The sequence below is a fragment of the Carassius auratus genome, chromosome 42, assembly GCF_003368295.1.
Source record: "Carassius auratus strain Wakin chromosome 42, ASM336829v1, whole genome shotgun sequence".
Classification (NCBI taxonomy): Eukaryota; Metazoa; Chordata; class Actinopteri; order Cypriniformes; family Cyprinidae; genus Carassius; species Carassius auratus.
Genome location: NC_039284.1, coordinates 12,319,339 through 12,344,522, shown reverse-complemented (window position 1 = coordinate 12,344,522; position 25,184 = coordinate 12,319,339). Strand labels below are relative to the sequence as shown.

The 25,184-nt window shown below is 38.5% G+C and overlaps 1 protein-coding gene across 1 annotated transcript; it reads right to left on the bottom strand.

Moving 5' to 3' along the window:
• Positions 1-1,687: 1,687 nt before the first annotated feature.
• Positions 1,688-25,184, bottom strand: LOC113060674 (MAX gene-associated protein-like). Its single transcript, XM_026229791.1, is given in 26 exon segments — positions 1,688-3,906; positions 4,637-4,759; positions 4,866-4,991; positions 5,100-5,636; positions 5,797-5,908; positions 5,997-6,116; positions 6,240-6,285; positions 6,456-6,619; positions 6,728-7,476; positions 8,427-8,729; positions 9,447-9,755; positions 9,946-10,195; positions 10,330-10,487; positions 10,490-10,747; positions 10,893-10,929; positions 11,017-11,121; positions 11,337-11,527; positions 14,108-14,402; positions 14,513-15,153; positions 15,271-15,363; positions 15,447-15,566; positions 15,663-15,773; positions 15,850-15,922; positions 16,135-17,965; positions 18,921-20,064; positions 24,945-25,184. Coding segments are annotated over 25 exon segments (8,721 nt in total). The 5' UTR covers positions 20,000-20,064; positions 24,945-25,184; the 3' UTR covers positions 1,688-3,016.

Sequence of the window (25,184 nt, the reverse complement as noted above, 5' to 3'; positions counted from 1 at the left end):
GTCCCATAGACTGCTAAATAAATAACAGTGACAAGGTCCAGGAAAGTATGAAAAGTATCGTGAGAATAGTCCATCTGCCATCAGTGATTCAATCATAAATTTATGAAGTGACAAGAATACTTTTTGTACATGAAGAAAACTAAAATAACGACTTTATTCAACAATTCCTCTCCTCTGTGTCTCTCCAAATTAACATAGTGCTATTTTGGCAAATCTGAGTTGTACGCAGATGGCTTACCCTCCACACTGCCCTGATGCATTGTTTGCTTTCAAACCAAAGTGTAAATATACGTAAATAAAATGTGTTTTGGCATACACTCTTCTGTCAAGAACATGAAAACATTAAATGCATCAACTTACAATTGAGTACCTAGACATTTATGGGTGGTCTTTAAAAACATCACTTTTTTAATGTTCTTAGTTTGAGTTTTTTTTCCATTCTGCCTTTGGAACCACCATTAAGTTGGATGACACTGGCAGGTTTCTCTGAAGACCCTCCCAAATCTTGTTTCTTACCTACCTGCAAGAACTTTCTAGCCCAGTTTACTAATGCAACCAAAGGAAACAAATCACTGTGTCCCTGCTGCATGTGGAAAATTAAAGGATCAAGACATCGAGGCAGTACAGTATTCTGGAGGATTCAGAGAACAGTTTGACCACCCATGCAACCCAGCAAGCATTTATGCAGTGATCCAAACTGAAGAAAATTATACAGGCAATGATGTGAAGCAGCTGCCCTGGCACCCAACACACCAGGAAGTTGGCAATGAAAACAGCAATCAGCCAGATGGTCTTGTCCAGACCTCGCATGTTGCCTGGTCCCCAATGCTGCCATGACTGCTTCTTCTGGCAAATGATATTCACATAGAAGGGAATGATGAGGAGCAGAGGAACAGAAACCTCAATGGAGTAGTAGGACAAGAGATTGTAGGTTACTTCAGTGGTACTGAACCCGGAAATCACCACCGCTCAACACACATAGATGCCATCATTCCTGATCCAATAGAAAATGTTAGGATAACCAGACCGGTGTGTAAAACTCTCAGACATAGTATAAAGATTCCAGGCCGCAAACTTTAAATATTTGACATACTTTTGAATATCCAGCATTTAGTTGATCCTGATAAGCGCTTTTAATCACAGTTGTTAACTCAACGGCTTTCTTCTTTCGTGAGGGGTTTTGGCGCCACAGCATTTTTTTTTCCAGACAGAATGTTAAAGAACGCGAAACACACGTCTCCCAGAAATCCTGTAGAATTAAACCAGTCCGATGACGACTTTGACACTCCTGAAGTTTTTCCACTTTTGTGTCCCATATGCATCAGACGTTTAGCCAATGGTCTGTGGGCGTGATGTCCAAGGCTGAGACTATGCTTGTATTAACTCCACCATGTTCATTAACATCTCATTTAATTTTTTGTATTATGTATTAAACAATGTGGTCAACAGCTAATTATTTAAGATAAAATTACATACTAATCAAAAATATCTACAAAAAATTCTACACATTTGATCTCAAAGGAGCACATTTTAGACTAAGGCAGAACATAAAGATGAAAGAGCTTCTTTTCAATCTTGTGGTTTTAATGAACCACAATGCCAAGAATCATAGACTTGAGTTTATCTTTATTAACTTGAAAAGACATCCATCTATTTTACAAAAGAGAGAGCACTGATTTATTAAAAAATAAGTATTTAAGTTTGCATACTAACAAAGGAATAGATATTACATATTTACAATATCCAAGAAGTTATATTACAGACAAATATACAGACATTTAACAAGCTAACCTACTTACAAAAAAACCCTGTTGCTTTAAATATACACAAGAAAATAAACAGTGACTGCATCTAATTGTATTTAGTTTTTTAACATTCCTGTCTAGCTTTTCTTTACCTATTTTGTCTAAATCTAAAGCAAAACAATTGCATAGTGATTACTACATTTGTAAGCTCAAACTGAGGGATCTCTTGAAGTTAACCACCTCATTGGAAGTGTGAAATTAGCGTTACAACCCTTTGAAATGCTTCATTATAATTTGTTGCTGTTGAGGTGGGGGAAATAAAAGAAGGTTTTCAAAACTAAAACGTTCAAGAGCAATAAACTGTCTGCATTCAAACTTCACCAATTACTTAAAAAAAATAAAAATAAAGTCAGTTAAAAAAATAATAATAAAAAGACAATACTTAAACATCAGAGTAAACCGCAGTGGATACACTATATCCTTCTTTTATCTGTAAGCTCCTAATGCTATTGTTATAGGTTTACTATTTCCTAATAAAACAAACCTATGTCCCAATATGCATATAGAAGAACCTGTTGAAAGGCACTCTCTAAGAAGAAGAAAGACTGTTTTCTGAATTTAACATCTATTATTGCCTTAACATGCATTCATGAAAATGGGTTTAATCGACAGTGGTTTTAGTTTCAACTAGATTACTAAGACAATGACATTTGTGTAATCTCATTAGCAGATAAACTCAAGGGTGATATGGCTTTACTGTTGAAAGTCACTGGGCAAATTCATTTATACCTAAAAAGGTCGCCTGGAAAACTGCCCTAATGACCATACAAAATTCCCAACGCAAACAATGATGATCAGTTTCACCTCCATTATGCTAAGGGAGAAGTAATCCTATATTTAAAGACCAAGTAAACATTTTCTTTTGTTTTCTTAATGAACTCCAATGGGGAAAAAAACAACATGCTCCAATATGGAGCTTAGAATGAGTAAACAGCTTCTTTCACAGCTATAACCACAAAGAGTGGATACACAATTGCTAGCAAAACCAATCAGACATCTGTCTAGCTGGTCTAGAAGTTTGTGTGTTCAAAAAACAAAAAAAGGTTAAATCAACAAAAGTCTTTGGATTTACCAGAGGCACAACAAGTGGTGCCCACAGCAGCAGGACATTGACAGCAAACAAACAATAAATACATAACATTAAAAACTATTCTGTACATAATTTTTTTTAAACATAAGCAGCAGCTATACCTGATTCATTGATTGGTAGATCACATTTGTGGTTTATGAACATCTTCCTCGTTTGAGTCTGGTTTGAGAACTGGGGAGCCAGTCACCTTATTCAAAACAGTGTCTTGAGATTTTAACCCTAGAGGAACCAGTTTAGGCATAGGCCGCCATGTCACACTGGTCCCTTCATTGGCAGACTGCCCTGATGCAGCTTCACATGCAGCTTTCATGTGCAACAGAGGTGGCAGTGTAGGGGCATCACCTTTATCGTTGAACGTTGGGGCATGTGGACTCTGAACATTTGTTGATGGTGCAACCCCAGATTCAGATGAAACAGAAGGTGAATCTGATCCAAAAATGACTTTGACCAAGTCATCCACTTTGGGTGGGATGTCAATTTCATCTTTAGAGTCTGGAGACATTAGATCTTCATCCAGAGTTAGGAACAATGGACTGAGTGCACGGTCATCATCCCGTTCTTCATCTGCCTGCTTGTCCGAACATGACTGTACCTCGCCAGGCACGACAATTCTCTGATCTTCATCTTCGTTACTCAGCTGCTGGCTAAGGAGAACAAGTTCATCTAACAAAGACATGAGACTTTCATCCTCAGGATCGTTGCAGTCATCCGGACATTTCTTGTCCAGTCCTTCTTGGTTGGATGAAGTAACAGATGCACTGTTCTCATCTCCTCCTACAGGTTGTTTGGGGACATCCTTGGATTGAGGCTCATCCACAACTGCCCTTTCCTCCAATTCAGGAATTGTAACATCTGAAGGGTTCTGCTGATTCTCCACAGGTGAAGGGACAAATGTTTGCTGTGCCTGGACAACAGATGTATCTTCCACAACTTTCTGTGGTATTACCAGATTCTCCGCCGGTGGAACCAGAGAAATAACATTGGTGATATTTGGAACGTTGGCGTAATCCACTGAAAATGAGGCAATGTAAAATAAAGAAACGTTACCCATATGAATATCACTGAAGTATGGAAGCCGTTTCCGCCACTGAATAAACAATTAAAAAGGTAATTGCAACTTTAAATCTCCCAACTGTATCTTTCTGTGAGATATAAACTTGCACTTTGGAATGTTTTTTTTCTCAGAACTGTAAGAGAGAAATTCAATTGTGAGAAAAAAAGTCCAAATTGCGAGTTTATATCTAGCAATTCTAAGAAAGTTGACCTTTTTACCTTATAATTGAGCTTATAACCTTTCTAACCTTTTCTCGCGATGACTTGTTTTCTCACATCTGTGATATTTAAACTCACACTGCAAGTGATAAATTCCAATTCTGAAGGAATTTTCTCAAATGTGTTATAAAGTCAAAATTTCAAGATATAAACTTGCAATTTTGAGAAAAAAAAATTCAATTGCGAATTTATCTCACAATTCTCACTTTATTTCACTTTATGTCAGGCAGTTCTAACTTTGTAACTCACAACTGGAAGTTTTTATAACACAATTCTGACTGTGTAAGTCGCACTTAATAGTTTAAATCATGTAATTCTGAGAAAGAAAAGTCAGAATTGTGAGATAAAAATTCACAATTACCTTTTTTATTCAGTTGTGGAATACTGGCTTCCACAGTGAAAAATGTAGTCAGCTTAATCAATAACTTGATTGAATAAATATATGCATATATCAGCCAAGCTAGCTCACCTTGCGTGTTAATATTAACAGGACTGTTTGTAATTTTAATAAACTGAGACTGCAACAATGGAAGGGGACTTTTCACTCCAACCGGGTGAGATATTGCAGGAATTATGGACACAGATGCAACACCTAGTAGAAAAAGAAAAGACGCAAACCAACACAAAATGCTTGTAATAATATCACTTATTATATTCATGACATTTTTAAAAGCATATTGACCGTTTCAGAGGCAAACCTGGTGTGGATGATTGCTGTGTCCCTACAGAGGTGATGCCAATTGGTTGAAGTTGGTTGTTTATGGTTATGATTTGATTGCATGGAACCATGGAATTCATCAGAGGGAATACTTGAGGTATACACACTAAACAAAACACAAGAGACATAGAAAGGTTTGAACATCAAAAAACCAGTTCCAACCAAGTCAAGTCAACATGGCACATGTAGGTAAAAGTTTTCTTCTCGGACTAACCATTAGTTATAAGAGGTTCTTTGACTGGAGATCCTTGTATCACCTGGGATGTGGCACGGGAGAGAATGTTTGGCCTCGTTCTCTCACGTGGTATTGGGGAATGTTTCACAGGACTAGGGACAGAGACAGGTTTCTTTTGTGGACTGGAGTTGAGGGATGGCTGAGAAGGTTCAGATGTACTACCTCTCTCTTTATCCTGAGTTTTAAGAGAGTTTTTGCTACCATCGACGTTTGCAGGGGAGGCTGGTGCGGATTTGGAAACACTTTCAGTTCGTTCCAGGCTTTTTTGTTTTTTAATACTCAAGTCTATTGGTTTGGAAGGAGAATAGGTAGGTTTGGGAACATCTTTCAATTTGTTCTGGTATGCTAAACCTTTCGGTTTACTTCCAAGATCAGCTAGTTTACGTTTTGGTTTAGATTTGGGCATTGCCTGGTTCAGCTGGGACTTCATCTCTTTTGCATTAGACTGGGATTCCAGAGATTTTTGTTTAGTAATAATTTCACTAAGCTTCTGGCTGATGGCCTCTGTGCTCTTGTCTGTGGACAAAAACAGATACAATGTTTGTTAGCAAAACACAGATGTTAATGCATTAACATTACCATTTAATATAAGAATGTCTCACAAATACGAAGTTGACGATTTGTAATAACTTGTGTGCACAAATAAATTATTCCACAGCCTGAAGGACTGCCTTACCACACAATAGTGAAAGTGTCTGTAGGTAACGCTGTCTCTTAAATTGCAGCTTCGCTATTCTTTCTATTAAGTGGTCCTCCTGGTTAACCAGAGACTCAATCTCTTTTTGAGCCTTGAAAAAAAAAAAAAGCCATGAAGCATAAGCAATATTTTGAATTTGACATGACATACAAGCATGAATTGAAGCAAAACCAACAAACCATTGTAAGGATTCTCATCTTGGAGGTCTTAAGATTTTTTGAAGGCTTTCCGAGTGTTTCCTGAAGTTTAAGAAAGCACTCTTTAATTGTGTGGCGCCTCTTTCTCTCCAGCCTCACTCTCTGTACAGACATTTTATAATACAATGCATTCAATATATTACAAGTGTATGTTACAGAACACACAGAAAGGGTTGGATAATCATTTAAAAAATGTATGTGTGAAAGAGAGAGGATAAAACTTACCTTGACCCTCACCTCCAACATTTCATCATTAATGTGCTTCCGGTCACTACAAAACGTTTAAAAATAATTGGTTTACTTTTATAAGCAAAGCATCTACGGTATTTTCCAAATGGACTCGTAGTGTAGAAATGAATCAGGTTAAATACCAAAATAAAAGATAAAAAAATTTGTAAACTACACGTCCACATAATCAGACATTCATCAGGTGTGCAATACCTCTGATGCTGATTCCGCCTCAATGCAGATGCCTGAAGTTTGGTAATACTGTTTTCATCAGCAGACTCTTCAATAGTCTCAATATCAACCACCACCTCTGCAAAATCTTTCATCTCAGAGCCCAAACCATCTGTATCCAACATCCTCTCCTCTTTATCAGAATCCTGGATCAAAAAAATAAAACTAGCCTGAACAATCAATATATCAAGATTGTTGAGCTATATTAAATTATTCAGAAAAGGTAAAAAGAGTCAATTTTACAAAGCTCTTACACTCATTATACATGCATCTTCTCTGTCATCATCACTGTACAAGTCAGAGTCATCAGTTAATTCTGTTGCGTCCGAACCAATCTCTTCCTCTTCAGAAACTGGAGCAATGTTAAAATGTGTTTCTTTCACTTTGGGATTAGGTCTGTTACCAGCTTCAGCCAAACTCGAACCATCTCCAGAAAACTGACTTGGTTTTGGAGAGGAGGCAGCAGAAGATGGATGCTCTGATACATTTTCTGCTATTAGTTCAGAACTGTCACAGCTTTTTTGTTTAGAAGGATCCATTTCAGATTGGTTAGGGACATGACTGACTGCCCCCTCTGTTGAAACTGAGCTAACAGAAACGGCAGTCTTAGACTTAGTGGAGTCTTGGTTCAGTAGCGTTGAACTTCCATGCTTAAGCAATGTAAAGCCACTCTGAGGGAGGATAGGGGAGGAAGTTGGAAAGATAATTCCTGTGTTTTGAACAGGATTTGTTGGGAGAATCCTTAATGTGCAAGTGCCAGACTGTCCCAGAAAACCTGGGACAACTTTAAGGGTAGAAGGAAGGCTGCTCACTGTGACCGTCTTGGATGCAGTAAGTGTGTCTGGCTTGCCACTCATAGATGAAGATGTAGAGACTGGTATAGTGACAGCAGGCTTTGTCTGCATTTGTGGTGTTGGGCTGGAAGATGTGACTATGGTAGCACTGCCACCCTGAGGCGTTTTTGGATTGACAGAAGTAGCTGCGGGCAAACGAATAAAGGTTGCTGTGGAGGAGAAAATACATAATTATTAATAATATAACAACATAATAACAAAAACATAATGCCTTTAGAGCAGGGATAGGGAACTCCGGTCCTGGAGGGCCACTATCCTGCAGAGTTTAGCTTCAGCCCTCATAAAAACTCACCTGCCTGTATATATCTAGATATCCCGAAAACACTGATTGCCTTGTTCAGGTGTGTTTAATTAGGGTTGGAGCTAAACTCTGCAGGATAGTGGTCCTCTAGGACCGGAGTTGTCTATCCCTTCTTTAGGGGATAAGCACACATTTGTTATGCTAGTTTATTAACTTCTCACTAGATCTGAGTGAAATAATCTTTAGAATATGCTGTGCAAAGATGACAACATAAATTTTTATATCAAACAGTGTTTGCCAGCAAAAACACTAACAAATTAAACAAATAAAAGTGAATTTAAATACTATTTAATACTTGAATACTATGTATGTGAAGTAACAAAATGGCTATAAACCTATGGGAATGCCATAAGGAGCATGATTTCACCAAGTACAACATGTTCCTAGCTCAAAGTCTTTGTTGATCCGGGAACAACATTCCAATCAGCCAAGATATAACTTTTCAGGAAGTTTTCATCTGTTTTAAGCTTACAATCAGGGTTAGGTACTTCTACGCCCTTGTTAATCAGATATCATTTCCCACTGATTTAAGGAATAAATTATGGGTAGGATTAGGTTAAGTCTATATTTTTGGACAATAATGTTGATCCAGGAACATGTCTTACCTTGCAAAATCACAGTGACCGCCAACGTCATGGGTTCGATTCTCAGGGAAAACATGGACTAACAAAATGTAAATGTGTACCTTGAATGCAAACTTTGCTTTGGATAAAAGTGTCTGCCAAATGTGAATATGTTACACATCTATATTTACTGGTTTTCCTGAACCAATTTATACAGTATTCCAGAACCACTTACGTTGACCTTGAGATAGGAGGCTGGGTTTGATAGCTTTGATTTGGCTCAGAGGCACCAACTGCAAGAGCTGGCCATTAGGATTACGGTACAATGTGTTGCCATCAGCTGTCTTCACCACCTGAAGCAGCACCCTTTGGCCTGGGGTCTGTTGGGGACAACTCTGTGTGACAGGCTTTGTAAACCTTGGAACACTACTGGTGAGGCCTGTACTACGGGACATAACTGTGATATAAACAGTCTTTTTCCCAGGAGTGGTCGATCCAGGTGATGAGACCGTAGTTGTTGGAGTTAGACCAGACACACCTGAAAAAAAAAAACAGAAAATGTTTATTATGGCAACTTAAACATTGGACTTGGTTGCTTGGTGAAATTATTCAAGGACACTGTGAAGCATATGAAGTCATCAGGCCCAAAGCACCAAACTAGCCCATAATCAAAACAAATGATAATGTGATATTACATTCACAATAGCAAAACACCTGTTACTTTGCAAATGATCTGAGAAACTATTTGACAATTATATGACCACAAATTGCCAGGTAATTTAAAATGTGTGACTGGTTGCTATGTTTTAAACATTACAAATTAATCAGACTATGTTAAACAATTACTATAAATTTCACAATGCTAAATGAATCAAGAGGAATCAAAATACAATCATATTTTCATTTACCACTGTAAACACAGTTTAACACATCTTTACATCTGTCCATACCAAGGAAATATCTGACATTATGTGTCATATCAAAATCAAATATTTTGTTGAAGTCTACAATAGCAGTCACAAATGACGATAAACAAAGATAATGGGAAGGGTACACACACACAAAAAAATTTAAGTAATCAAGCAACATACTTTGAAGCTACAGCAAGCCCTAAATCACAAGCACAGACCAATATGAAGATAAAGTATGTTAAATTCTCCCAGTAGCTGCATGGCCAAGGGTTTGTTGGGTAGGGTGGGGGGTGGGTGGGTGGCAGCACAGACACACAATGGCAAACCAAGGAAGCCAGGCTTACCCAGAGGCAGGCTGGGTGATTTAGTGAGGTTGGTTATGGCAGGGGCTTGGACTTTTGATACAGTGGGAAAACTGGTGCTACCTGTGGAGTCTGAGGGCTTAGACACCTGGGTAAGCAAACCTGCTTTAAGAGGAGAAAAAGCCACCCCAGAAGCCCCAGCCTCCTTGCCAATCAACAGCATGGAGGAGGGGATGACTATTTTTGGAACGGAAGGCTGTAAGTGTGAGGTGCTAGTGTTGGTCAGATTTTGAGAGTTGGTGTGGTTGACCACAAACTGGTTGAAGACCTTTCCCACTGGGGGCTTGGTCACTGTGCAAAAAACAAATTATGGAGCAGGTTAAGTCTGCTACTTAAGTTACTGGCATATTCACATGTAGTAAAGCTACTCAAATGTAACAGTGATATGCACTGTTCCATAATATGCTGGATGTCAAAAATTTTGGTCAATAACATTGAGAGTAAAATGAGAGGTGAAACTGCAAACCTTTTCTTGACTTACCTACAGACTTGATGAGCGGTGTGGTTATTGAAGCAGACGTGCTGGTAACTGTAGTTAATGTGGAGACAGTAGAGACCGGAATTGATGTGATAGAGGCCTTTGTAACTGTTGATGTTGTTACCAAATTAGGTCCAGACTGACTGACTGGACATATTCTCCCAGTTATATAAGCTGCCAGTCTGTTGGCCGGGTGCAAAGCTCCCATCTTTCCCAGCTCTAATTTGGCTTGTGGGTATGTCTTTCCATTAACCTGCAAGAACAATTGATCACAGGTTTTAAAGGTCAGGTTCTAGTCCATTCGAAATAAACACACCTTATATTTAATTCATGCTATTTTGTATTCCAATACATTTAAATGGTTTTATCAGATAATTTCATGCATACCATTATCCGTCCTGGAGCATCAGGTGCTTTTTTCTCAGCCTTGAGTAAGCCTGCAGGACAACATCTGGAGAGGAAGGGCAGACCTTTTACCTCACTCATATCTACATCCCTTTTCAGCTCAGCTTTGTTTTGCTCAACCTTCTTATCTTCTGTTTTTTCTCTGTAGGTTGAGAGATGATGACTTTGTATGTATCGACAGAACCATCCTCCTTCTCTTGTAGAGTTTTGGAGACTGGCTGAATGAAGTACTTGCCAATCCAGAAAGGATGCTTCAAACGATCCTGAGCCATGTGCTCACATACTATCCGCATAACATCATTTCTGGTGTCTGTACTAGCCCAAATGCATTCAGATATGATCTCAAGCCGCTTGGCAGGGCCAGAGAAATTAAGAGGTACAAGCTCTCCCTCCTCTATATCTGTGAGCGGAAGGGAAAAGGGGGATTTCAATTTAAGGACCAGCTTTGTAAGACATTGAACTTGTACTTGAACCTCACAATATGTTGTCTGACAAACTATAATAACACTAGCTAGTAGCTAATTACCAGTTAGGACAAAACTGACCTTTTGTAGAGACATGTGGGATGTGGTGTTGGTCAACCTGCAAAAATTATAAAATGTTTAGTTAGTGTAAAGTTTTCACATGGTATTTACCAAAAATTTGCCATCCTTCATGTAGGAATCTCACCATTTTTTGTTTATCATGGCACATGGAGGAAAACGGTCTCGAACGAGCACATGTAAGCTTGCTCTCCATATTGTCCCCAGTTATATTCAAATTTCTCTGTTCCACCTGAATAAAGTAAGGAAATATTTAGGATATCAAAGTGTACACATCAATGAACTTACGAAAGAGCTAACTTGAAAAATTACAAATACAAGGAATCTATAATGGAGAGAAAAATGCACATTAAATAGTAAAGTCATTAAAGCATGTTAAAGGAAAAATGATCAAAACTGATGTTATGGTTGCAATGTCTTTTAAAATTACAATTCTGAGTGTCTCACCATTTTTTTTTCTGAAGGACTGAAAAAGCTTTCCAGGTCATGCATAAGTTCTCGAGACAGGAGTGCTGGAGAGGGGGATCTCGAAGGAGGAGGACAAAAAAGAACTTCTGAATCCAAACCTTCTCTTTTTCGATCCCATAATGTACTCACACGCTTAGCCGGTTCAGGTGCTGTATCCGGATCTGTCAGTACTGCAGCAGAGGGGCATCATAATTCAATTAATTTAATTTGCATAGCTCTTTTCGCAATACAAATTAGGCGTTTCTCAATATCAAGGATACTTCCTTGGTAGGACTGATCCTTGCAAGTCACTTCCTTCAGAGGCTAGGTGAGACTCCTCTTTAGCATACGGAGAACACGTAAATGGAACAGGCTAGCAAGTGCACATAATTGCGTCATACGTCAGTGAAAAGGTCCGTTTGAATAACGCTGTGAATGGTATCATTAAATTACTTTGGACAACTTAACTAGTTATTTATATACGAAATGCCGTTGACGCAACCAATTGTTAAATGACAGGTCCGGTTCAGTTAAACATTTGTATTTGTATAATTTACAATATCAATACGGTAGTAATTTGTACTGGCATTTAAACGTCAAACTTTACTTATATTTGCTACATTTATAACAAATGTTTGGTAACTTAATAATCGTTAACGTTCGACATTTTTGAATTTTTGAACTAACGTTAGATAGCAAAGCTGCGGGCATAGGATTGTGGGTGATTTGAGAGCGCGAAGGATACACATATGCATCCTTTCATGTGTATGGCATATTCTTCGAACGAAGGACTCAGTCCTTGGTTGAAATTCCGAGGATCCTCGACATTGGAACAGTCCTTCGACGGATGTCGATGACGTAGCATCCTCGAAATACTGGCTTCCGAGGATCCTTCCTTGACATTGGGAAACACCTATTGTTTCAAAGCAGGTTTTTAAAGGGGTCATATGACGTTGATAAAAAAGTAAATTATTTTGTGTATACAATGCATTTATGCGGTTTAAAAAACACATTATTTTCCACATACTGTACATTGTGGTCGCAGTGTAAACATTAAACCATGTCTGCATTTGTGATCGGAGAAACGCCAGACTATCCTTGTAAAGTTGGAATTGCCCCACATTATAGAAACAACCTTTGTGCACAGTCACCACTGTAAGCTACTCCGCAAAATGCGCTGCACACATCTGAATATTTGCGTTGAACTGTTCTGGAACAGTGTTGTGATTACAACTTAACCTCTGATTTCTAGTTGTGTCCTTTTCAAAGACCAAAAAAAGTAGTTCACTTTCACAATGAAACACAGTGTCTCCATGACATGGCTGCAGCAGCAAGAATACTAGTGAGAATCAAAGTTACGTCTTCTTTCTTTGCATGAACATTTGGGCGGTGTTATGCAAATCTTTCCCACACAATGACATAGACATCGGTGCATGTTTAAATGAGGCGTTTTAGGAGTGCATGACCAGTCTTAAAGGGTAATTTCACCCAAAAATCAAAATTATGTCATTAATTACTCACCCTCATGTCATTCCAAACCCAAACACAGTTTAAGATATTTTTGATTTAGTCCGAGAGCTGTCAGTCCCTCCATTGAAACTGTGTATGGTATACTGTCCATGTCCATTAAGGTAAGGAAAACATCATCCAAGTAGTCCATGTGATATCAGAGGGTCCATTAGAATTTTCTGAAGCATTGAAAATACATTTTGGTCCAAAAATAGCAAAAACTATGACTTTATTCAGCATTGTCTTCTCTTCCAGGTGTGTTGTGAGCACGTTCACTGCAGTGTATGATATCCGGTTCGCGAATGAATCATTCAATGTAACCGGATCTTCTTGAACCAGTTCACCGAATCGGACTGAATCGTTTGAAATGGTTCACGTCTCCAATAAGCATAAATCTACTAATTACTTATGCTGTTAACTTTTTTAATGTGGCTGACACTCCCTCTGAGTTAAAACATACCAATATCCCAGAGTAATTAATTTACTCAAACAGTACACTGACTGAACTGCTGTGAAGAGAGAACTGAAGATGAACACTGAGCCAAGCCATATAATGAACAAAAGACTGACTCGTTCACGAGTCAAGAACCGGTTGCATCGGTTTTCGTATCACCAGTAGTTCTTTCGGACAGTTCAATTCAGTAAACCGGTTGAAGAAAATGATTCACAGGTTCTTTTGCACTCGACGTAATAACATCATTTGCGATGTTTGCCCTTGATTCAAGCCTTCGGTTTACCCGCGCTCATAACATTAGCACAGAAATGTATTTTCGATGCATCCAAAAATTCTAACGGACCCTCTGATGTCACATGGACTACTTTGATTATGTTTTTCTTACCTTTCTGGACATGGACAGTATACCATACACACAGTTTCAATGGAGGGACTGAGAGCTCTCTGACTAAATCAAAAATATCTTAAACTGTGTTCCGAAGATGAATGGAGGTCTCACGGGTTTGGGACGACATGAAGGTGAGTTATTAATGACATAATTTAGATTTTTGGGTGAACTACCCCTTTAACTTTTATAAAGAATGTCTCTTTGGGATTGATACTTTAGTCTTTGCAACTTTAGGGATCTTATCTATGCACAAACAGCTTTTTAACACACCAAAGAGAAAGGAATACTTGACATTGCATCATATGACCCTTTTAAACAATACAAACATGTTGGAAAGATAAAAAAATAATGTTTATGGGCAAAGTGGTCAAACGTTAGTAATGACAACAGTACAGCTATTGCAATAAATTATAGACTGACCATAAGTCTTTCTTTTTTTGTTTTTCTTCCTCCATTTAGCCTTGTTCTCCTCCGACACTCCCTGAGGTTCAGAATCAACTGTTGCAATTTCCTCCTGTTTGGGGGTCTTAAGTGCAACCACTTTGCGTCGCAGACAGCTACAGCCCAACATGCACTGAGGTTTTCCACAGTGATGATGTCGCCTCAAGTGAACCAGACTGGCACACACGCAGCCAAGCCTACAGGATACATTGAGGCAGGGTGGTGCACGTCGTCTTATAATTCTGATGGCATCAGGGTTTCCTTTTGATACCCCCTTAAAGCAGAGAAAAAAAGAGATCAGGAAGAATCCAAGGTGTTTTGGAGAACACTGTTATTATTGACAATCAAACTACACACTAAGATGAGTCCCAATTTGACTTGTACCTCAGCGGTGACAAGAGTGGCTAGTGCGATGGCAGCCCTTTCTTCTGTGATATAGGTACGGTGTTTGCCTTCCCACACTGCTCCATCTTCCACATCCATAAGCTTCACCAGAGTCTTAGGCAAACCTGTAGTACGTCCAGCCGCACAACTTGATGGTGTGGAGCCAGAAACTTCAACCATGGAAGTCTTATTAGAAGCTACCACTGCAGCATTTTCTAGAGCAGGCTTTACAGCACTTAGACTCTTGTATTCCTTCTTATTTTTACATTTCTTGTTTTGCTGTGGCTTTTTCAAGCACAAAGCAGGTTTGTTAACAGGAAGAACTGGTTTTGTTTGCTTTCCTATACACGACTTTAAGTGTTTTTTAGATTTACTTTCCTCTTTGGGCTTGAAAGTTGGCTTGACTTTATTGGATGTAGTGGATAAGGTAGCTGGTAATTGTTTCTTAAGTACACTATCCAGGGTACGAACGTAGCTAGTGCTCTTAGTGGGAAGCTGGTATGCTACATGTGCAACATCAGTCTGGGATAAGGCTGCAGCTCGTTCATCTATCAATTTGCCCTCATTGGCCAGGTACTCATCCAGCATGTCACTACAAAATGCGGACAGGTTCTTCTGTCCTGCATCTGTGATTGACATGCCTGCAAATAAAATGTAATGCAAAATTACATTCTTTTAGCAGCATTATCATATCCATTTTTCAATTTAGTTAATATATTAAAGATATATTCTTGTAATTACTTGACAAAATGGCATACCATCGGTAAGGGATCCTGAGCCAGCAAACTTATCTCTCCATCCTTTAATTTTGGTGAAGTCAGTGGTTTTTCCTGTCCTTGAAACAAATTGGACTACAGAAGGAAAATGCATTAATGACAATGAAAACCTTAATCATCATTAAAGCATGCTTGTTAATATTACTAATATCCGTTACCTTGAGATGGTGCTGAAATTCCTTCGGGTGAGAGTACAGGAGGGGGTATGGGTAATTGCACACCCAGATATTGCAGATCAATTTCCAGGGTTAGATCAAGAAGATTCAACTTCAATCCAACTATGATGAGAGAGATTTTAAATCAAAACTTTATTGGGCTGTTGTATTATGTATGGTAATACAATTGCGATACTTATAAAGTTATAAATCAAAAACCTTCTTGTAGCACCGGATGAATGACCTGTCTGTGCCTCATGAATTTCAGATCACGTAAAAGTATTTTCTCTAGCTCCTCAATCTTTTCCTCTATACTTTCATAGCTGGCCCCTGTTTAAAGCAAAAAAATTAATTAAAATAAATGTGTTTCCTTCACATTAATCATGATAAGACATTTCATTCTTACCATCAGTATTCTCTGTGGTTTTTTGTGCCATCTCCATTTTGGCATCATCTACAAGGTGAATCTCAAGAGCTTTCTATTTCAGAAGGTACATAAACCACACAGAATGTCACAAGGATGTACGATCATAAATTAATAGAAAGTTTACTGTAGAAACACCAGGTAAAAAAAAGAAAAAAAAACATTTTAAAGTAGTAAAGCAAACCAAATAAAGTAAAGGTTCTCCAAGTTCTCTTTTAAAGTACCCTTTCTACATTCTAAAGTAAATTGACATGTTATTTGTGTTACCTTTGACAAGAAGGAGACAAACAACTGGCCTTCAACATCTTCCAGGCTTGGCTGCATTGGAACAGATATGGATCCTTCGAACACCTCATCATCTTCACCGAACTTACATTTTCCTGTTTTTTTCTGTTTAGTCTTCAATTTCTTGAAAGTGCTTTCATGAGAGGAATGTTTATTTGGTTCAGATACAATGTGACCCGAAACATTGGTGTCACAAAAAACTGCAGACTGCAATTCATGAAGAGGACCTGGTCGATCAGAGCACTGACTTTGAGAGATCAAGTCAACTGTTTCCCTGGGATGTTCTGGCCCACTAGGGACACTTGAAGACAATGATTCTTTTGAAGTTATGGTTTCATCCACAGGTAAATCTGTAATAAAATCAAGGATCTTTCTGGGGGGTACTGGCCTGCTGTTGAATAGACCTAGTGGGAAAAGGTCAGGAGAGGAAGAAACTGTGCAGTCCAATAGCCTTTCTGGAAAAGAATCAAGGGTCTTTCTAGGAGGTACTGGTCTTTCACAGAATAGACTTGGTGGAAATGGATCAGGAGAAGAAGGCGCTGGGCTAGGTAAGGAGAAATCTGGGGAAGATGGGTCATCTAATGGCAAGGAGAGGGATTCCTCATGTGTGAAAAAAGTGTGTGAAGGGACTTCTTCAGAAAAAAGCTCAGGACAAGAGCCCTTGGAAGTGTCTATGAGGAAATTAGAAATTGATTCACTCTCAGCAACTTCAGGCATTGATGCAAGTTGCTGGTAAGGAATAATTCTATTGTCTGTACTAGATGGAACATCAAAAACAGATGTAGTGACAGAAGAGACAATAGGTGCATCAGCAGAGTCAATGTTAACTCCAGGTGAAGTAGGTGAACAAGTGTCATGCAAAGTGTCACATGTAGGGAGAGATGAAATGTCTGACTGAGACCTGAGTGTGTTGTCAGGATCGGTCAAAGAAACATCATCAGCATTATGAAATGCACTAGAGATAATGTCAGGTGTTTGGTCAGGATCAAGTTTGGAGGGAGAGATAGTGTTTGGGGCATTTAATGCATCACTTCCAAATGGGGAAGGTGAAAATCTAACAGATAATTGTGTTCCTACAGGTACAGGGGATAAAGTTACTGATGGAGATAATAACGTAGTAGATGGAGATGTTATGTTGCTTGCATCTATTGTCGATGATGATGATTTAACTTTTTCAGATAAGGAGGTAAGTACTGGTTGTGAATCTGAGTTAGGGGTAACACAAGGGATGGAAGACATCAAGGGAGATGAGCTTTCTGGGGTTATGACAGGTTCACAGGACTTTACAGAGTCTAAGAATGAGCTGGAAACATTAGGTTTTGGTGTAGTAGGTTTTGTTTTAGAATTTCTCTGTTTAAGAAACTGAGCAAGGAGTGGTAGGGGTACACGTTCTGGCCGCTTATGTGGTAAGGCTTTCTTTGTGTTTGCTTCAGACTTGGCCTCAGTGTCCAGAGAAGAAAGGGTCTCCATCCTCTTTTCATACTTTTGGTCACTGGGTAGCAATGTAATCTTGTCAGCTTTGTGTTCATGTATTTCTGTTTTATTTTCATCTGTTTTCAACTCTGTTTTTGAGGAGGTGTCTGTGCTTTTACATCTCTGAATATCACCCGCCACAGTTTCATCTATACTAACAACTTTTAGTATATTTTCTGTTTTGGATGATATGTCCATTCCCTCCTTTTGTTCACTTGTTGTGGATGTTTGCGAGACAATACAATTTTTTTTGATATTCTCAAGTGATAACCTTTTTACTTTCACATGAGCACCTTTAATAAAGTCTGAGAAGGCCAATGATGATGGCCGTTTCTTGGTGCTGTCAGAGAACGGGAGAGAAAAGACAAACATTGTTAAATTTGTCAAAACTGGCAAATATGTACAATATCAGAAATATTTTTTTTTTTATGCAGGCTACAGCCTAAAACACTCTTTGCATGTATGTGAATGCAAACACTGAGTATTTATTTATTTTCTGGCCAACTGATATGATAGCGGATCAAATGCTTGAAGAGAATCTTGCTGAGAACGTTAGATACATGTGACAATTTATGGCTAGCTACCAGAATAATACCAACAGCCGGTTTACAGGTGTAGTTCACCCAAAAATAAAAATTCTGTCTTTAATTACTATCTCTCATGTTGTTCCAAAATTGCAAGACCTTAGATCATCTTCGGAACACAAATTAAGATATTTTTAATGAAATCCATGTGCTTTCTGACACTGCATAGACAGCAACACAGCTACCACGTTCAAAGCCCAGAAAGTTAGTAAGGACATCTTTAAAATAATCCATGTGATCAGTGGTTTAAATAAAATTTTATGAAGCTACAAGAATAATTTTTGTGCACAAAGAAAACAAAAATAACTTTATTACACATTTTCTTTTTCATGTGGTGCTGCTGACACAGGAGCACCTTGTTTACAAGCAGAGGAAGATGCACACTGTACATAAAAAAAGTCTTCGTAAGCAAGTCTGAAGATTTCGACAGGGAGCACAATTTTTGCACTTGCAAAAACTGCACTTGCAATTTTTTGCCCAGCCTTACTTATCTGAACCAGAATATACATACAATGAACTAAGAGAGAAAGGCATTCTACATCAGAATGCCGGCTCCTGCGTCAACAGCAGCACATGTATATGCAGGATCAGAAAGCTCTCGGATTTCATAAAAACTATCTAACACTTGCATAGAGTATGTTTCTTGTGGAAATCTGATTCAAAGTAAAGTAAAACTTTGCTTCGGTTTGATATGTCGATAAAACTACTTACCACAAACTTTGAACATTTGCATCTACAACGGAAGCATCGGTATTAACAGCTTTCCTTTCTCCATTTGTAGGGCTGGGAACATTGTGATCCTTACTGACCTTTACAGTAGCATTTCTCTTCATGAACAGAGTTTTTAAATTATTCAAGGTTGTCATCTCCCTGCTTAGTTTGAGCTCACTCTCTGCTTCCTCAGTGGACATTCCATTTTTGGCCTTAGATGATCGAGCATTGACTGCATCGTCCCTGAAACCTTTGGCAAAGGGGTTGTAGTCAATTTTGAGTTGGGTGATGCTAAGGTTTTGATAGGCCGTGACCGCAAAGAACTCTGTCTGAGAAAAACTTAGAGTTATGACATTGGGTCTGTCAACTTGAATGTTTTCAGAGTCTTTTTCTGCAGGAATGATATGAAGTCGAGGGAGGTAGCGGTGCATTGAGTGCAAAATAATATGTTCCTCCTGATCCAAGTTGTTGCAAAGTTTCAGTCTGTAAAATGAAACAGGGTACTGCATCCAGTGTAGGCCAGTAGCAGGAGATTCTGGGTGTACAAACAAACGTGCAACATGAGGCTCAGCCTTCCCATTGGTTTCCCATCCTTTTCCACTCCATTTGTATCTGTAGTTATCAACTGGAACAATATCCATTGCCAACAAGTAACTCTGGAAAGGTTCCATTCCAGAGAGACGAAAGCGGCAGTAAGGGAACATTCTACGACCTTGTTTAGTCAAAATCATCTCAGTCTGACATCTATAAAACTCATTCCACATACTGTTGTTGTCTAGAGTAACAGTGATGCCTTTACATCTAGTATCTGCTGGCAAGTTCTCAGACTGTACAGTGTTGTTGGTGTCTGCAAAAGTGGATGATGTTGGATGGATGCCTGTTACAACAGAGGATGTCACCATTTTATTTGCTTCACTAATTGCCATCAGGCTGCACTTGTCTTTCCCACTATGACGAGACTGCAACTGTTTAAGTACAACAAAGATGGATGGTGGAGAGGTAGTGGGAGGTGCCAATGTTGGGGCAGTCACGCCCTCTTCATGAAGCACCATTGCACCCTGCTTCTCTGTATCAGCCATGGGAGTTACAAAGTCATCTGGAAAGCTTCCGAATCTCTCACCTCAGCGTATATCAGATCTACATCCTTAAAAAAACAAGACATACATGGCATGGCACGGTCAACGCATGTTTAAAAGCTAGCAACTGGAAAGCTTAACAACTACATTATATACAGTATTTGTGTGTTACTCACTAGATTACACATCTACTAGTTAGGTGAAGCCCTGTTTGGCCTCCATGCATAAATATGTGAGAGGACAATTTATTCCACAAATGTAATACCTTGTCTTTTGTCAAAATGTTGACACCCTGATTGAAGAGTTTGAAACACAAGACTGGTGTGTAGTGTAAAATGCTTATTGGACTACATAAATCACAAGAGGTTGTCTATCATAGGTAAGTATTACATTAGCCTCAAGGTAATACTTGTGAGGACATCTAAGTAAGTCCACTTCGCAAGAGAGTTTTGTGCACACTTGAGTCAGGTACAGTTGAAAATTATAGGCAGGACATTTAAAGATCACACGGTCAGAACACCTGAAATTACAGGCAGGTGCAAGATTGGAACAAAACTTTGCATAAAGGTGGCATGATGGCTACCTTGTACCTAAACAATCTACATCTATCTCTGGCTCTGTAAGGGACAAACAGTAAATTAAAAGCCTTGGTGTTTGGACACATTCAAGTAAAAAAGAACAGTAAACATATGGAAAAACTGAATACTTTCAGCACTTACTAAGATATCTGTTGCCTTGAGAATGAGAATTGATAAGAGATACTGTTATAGTACCTTGAACAGCCCATGCCACTGACTTTTGCCCTGTTTCCCCCTGGTATTAAAGGGGGGGTGAAATGCTGGTTTTCACTCAATATCCTGTTAATCTTGAGTACATATAGAGTAGTACTGCATCCTTCATAAATCCAAAAAGTCTTTAGTTTTATTATATTCATAAGAGAAAGATAGTCTGTACCGATTTTTCCCGGAAAAACACGACCGGCTGGAGGCGTGACGTGTGGGCGGAGCTAAGGAATCACGAGCGCGAATAGGCTTTTGCGTTGAGAGCATGTGGAAACTGTGACATTACCGTGAGGGAAAACCCATCATCCAAAACAAACCATGGTTTACAGTCAGATTCAGCCGTTTATTTATGATCCAGAATCATATCCAGAGGCTGAAACTGAACGAAAGCAGCAGCAGCAACGACTCGCTCCGAGCGGGGCTCGAACCCGGATCTCTGGCATGGGAGGGGACACACTAACAAGGAGGCAGAGATATTTGAAGCAGTTTTACTCACCGCCTGCGGTTCCAACACACGATCGTTACCCTTTTTCCTTGGGATTGCATCATCCTTAAGAAATAAACGATACGCAAATCCTTCGTCAAACTGGGCCTTGTGAACAAGCATCTTCGAAATGCAGGGAAAAAACACAAACATTTGCACAACTCCGTTGATGCTCTGTAAAAATAAACTCCATCCACTGGTCCCTTAATGCTGTTTTTTTTTTGGTAATTCTGTGCAGGGTTGTCTTGCCCTGGCAACCAAAAACACACTTCTTTTGTGACTTTTCGCGACGCTCTCGCTCTGATCAGTGAAATGTCTGTGCTGCTCAGCCTCACTATACAGGAGCGCGCGCTCTTCCGGCAGAAGTGCCTCAGGACCCATATAAGGAAATTCCGCTCCATCTAACGTCACACAGAGCCATACTCGAAAAAAACTTTCCGAAACTTGTGACAAACCGGAAGGAGTATTTTGGGAACAAAAATACTCCTTCAAACGTACAACTTAATTTTTGAAACTTTGTCCATGTTTAGCATGGGAATCCAACTCTTTAACAGTGTAAAAAACTCAGTATGCATGAAATAGCATTTCACCCCCCCTTTAAATAGTTTTCACAAGGGGTCTGCTTTAAAGGGGTCAACATTCAATTTTGGGATGTGTTGTAAATAACAAAATTACAGCTGCCTTCCTTATCCTCATTTGGTTGGTTTCCTTTTCGCTTGAAAGCTGTGGAACAATATTTTGCTCTTTAAACAGTATTGACATCCCAATTAACTGATTCAAGTGTTATGGGGAATGTCTTGACAAAATCTGAACACAAGTATTTAAAGGAGTATTACCTGTTGGAATCAGTAATGCTTTTTGACTGACCACTTGTGATTAGATAACTGAAAACACATCTTAATACCAGGTGTGTGTATACTGAATATATGCATGGGGACAAATTGAAGTATGCACATAAGGAAACCTCTTTGGAAACAATCATTATTATTCTTGCAGTTCCATTTGAAGCCACTAGTTGCATCATCTTAAAAACAAAGTAATGGTATTTTGAGTTGATGTTTAAATGATCAGCTATAATAACATTTAATGTTGTAAACAGTGGACTTAACAGAAATGATCAAATATCAATTAAATGAGTACAAAAGATTATTATTGGTTTTAATTTATCACTTAAATCTAAATTTAAGCAAAAATAAGACCGTACTACAGGTAAGAAAAAACAACTACATATGAAATGTAAACAATACTGGGTGTGAGTTTCCAGGCATATAGCAATGACAGGAAATTCACTACTAGAGTATATGCAAAGCAGTCTCAGAGACGACTGATCATGGGCACAATATACACACACAAAACCTGAAAAGAATTATCAAAGCAAATAGGTAGGCTAGAAGATACATCATTTACAGGGAGCTTTTTGTTAGCTAGAAACTGCATAATAAACTTAACTATTGCTGCAAGCTCATAGATGACACTTTGTTTATTCTTAAAGTACAAACCCTTTTTATTTATCTTTTGTATGGTGATAAGACTGACTAATCTCAATTGAGGATTGTGTTTTGTCCTACCTGTGACATGACTTGACTTGGCTCTTCTCATCCAGAATATTTTGCAAACATGTCAACTTGCTTAAAATGGTTTCAATAAATATTACTAGGTACTACAAAATTAGTAATGTTTTTCTAAAATCAATATGGCATTGAGGCATCACTCTGCTACATGACTATATTCCTAATATGGCACAAACTATTGTACATTATTGTTAAAATATGAGCATGTAACAACACATTATTTTACCCGATGTGCTGTGTAATTACATTCACTACACTTTGAGAATGGGGGAGAACCCACAAAAATGTATTTGACTAATCAACCAAAAGCTGGGACTCATTTGATGATTATTTCTTCTCTCTAATAATTAGGGGCAACTCAAGTCATGTACTAGGCCAACATATTGCTGTACAGGAAGTGTTAAAGGGGTCATATGATGCGATTTCAAGCTGTTCATGAATAGATAAAATCCATAAAGTTGCAAAGACTAAAGTCTTAAACCCAAAGATATATTCTTATTAAAGTTTAGACTCGTCCACACCCTTCTAAAACACCTCGTTTTAACACGCCCCCACACGTCTACGTTAAAATGTTGGAAGATCTGTATAAATCACGAAAATAAAGAAGGCGTAACTTTGATAATTGCTGTTGGCGCCATGTTGTGGAGACGCCGTTTCATTGTGAAAGCAAAAATACTTTGTTTGGCCTTTCAAAAAAAGGACAATTAGAAATCAGTGGTTAAGTTGTATCTACGACACTGTTCCAAAACAGTTAAACCCAAATTCAGATGTGTGGAGCACATTTTGTGGAGTACGGTTTCCTGAACCTGGGAGAGAAGACAACAATGCCGGCTGTTCTGACTCACAGTCTGTAAGTACGTTTACATATTTAAAGGATTTACAACTGATGATTTAAATGCGAGTTTTGAGTAGTGTGGAGTAGTGCTTGTTGTTTAGACGATCACAAATGCAGACATGGTTTTATGTTTATGTGGCATGATGCAACTCAACACATAAAAAGACTGTTCAAGTCATTATAATCCGTAATTATGTCCCCACTGGATGCATCAAATTGCTCGTTTGTATTGTGTTTTATTGATTTTGTCTTGCCGTGGCGGTGTTCTGACCGGGAAACGCGTATGGTGAGGTGTGTAACATTTGTCTTACATGCTTGAGACACTCGACCAATAACAACGCACTTTTCAGACCGATGAAGTTTGTAAAAAAAATTTGGTGTTTCAGAAAGGCGGGGCATAAAAGAGAAACAACTATGTACAGTATGTGGAAAATAATGTGTTTCTTAAACCTAAAACAAAACAAAAAATACACAAAATAAATGCTCTTTTTAGCAACATCATATAACCCCTTTAATGTTCCTCTGGTCAAGCGATCGCAACATGTCAGCCCTCATGATGCAATACACAGCAACATAAAACTACTTTTATTTAGCTGCTTTTATCTCAAGTCCGCAACCCATGTGTGAGTATCATATAAACATTTTCTTTCTGTGTGAATATCAAGGTAGGTTTACACTACACGCAAAACGCAAGTAAATAGTGAAGGTTTTGTCTTTCAGATCATTCCAAATATTTTAACATTTTGAATGCATTATTAATTACATATGATTTACTAATTTATGTAAATTGCAAGTAATAATATAAGTTATTAACAGAGGGCTAGAATGAGATGCTGCTACACAATAATAAGTTGCATAACCCTCTATAAAATGTTATAATAAATCATAAATATTTGTTTCCTATAAGGGTAAAGATGCATTTTAAGACACTCAAATTTCTCAAATCTTTCTTATTAAAGTAAAATACAATAAATTTAAATATTCATTGACAACGCCATAACATCACCCTAGCCACATGCTTTTGAAAATGCAAAACAAGTCCAATCTTTAATAGACATCTATGATAATAATAAAACCTAAATTATAACTTCAAAAGCATTTGTAACGCAATGTGCGCATGAATACCGAGAAGGTTCATAAACTAGTCGATTCGCTTACCATAAAAACGTGACACTAGACTTATTTTAACTAATTCACAGGTGAGTAAACGCGGCAACAACCGACGTACATAAATGTTAATTGTCCATTCAAAGTCAAGAAATGGAGTTTCAGTCACCTTTTGTGTAACGGACGTCGAGTAATATTCGTCGATGGCGCGTGTCTCTAATAGGCCCGATAACTAAATGCTGGCGCAGATGGCGCGTGCACGTAGAAACATCTCGAATGGCGGGCGAATATGATGCGAGAGCGCTGAGAGATGATCTGCACTCTGGCCACGAAGTAACAACGAAAAAGACCCTTGTTCAGCCTACTTTTCCTATTTCTTTTAACAGATATAGCTTTATGCGGTTTAGAC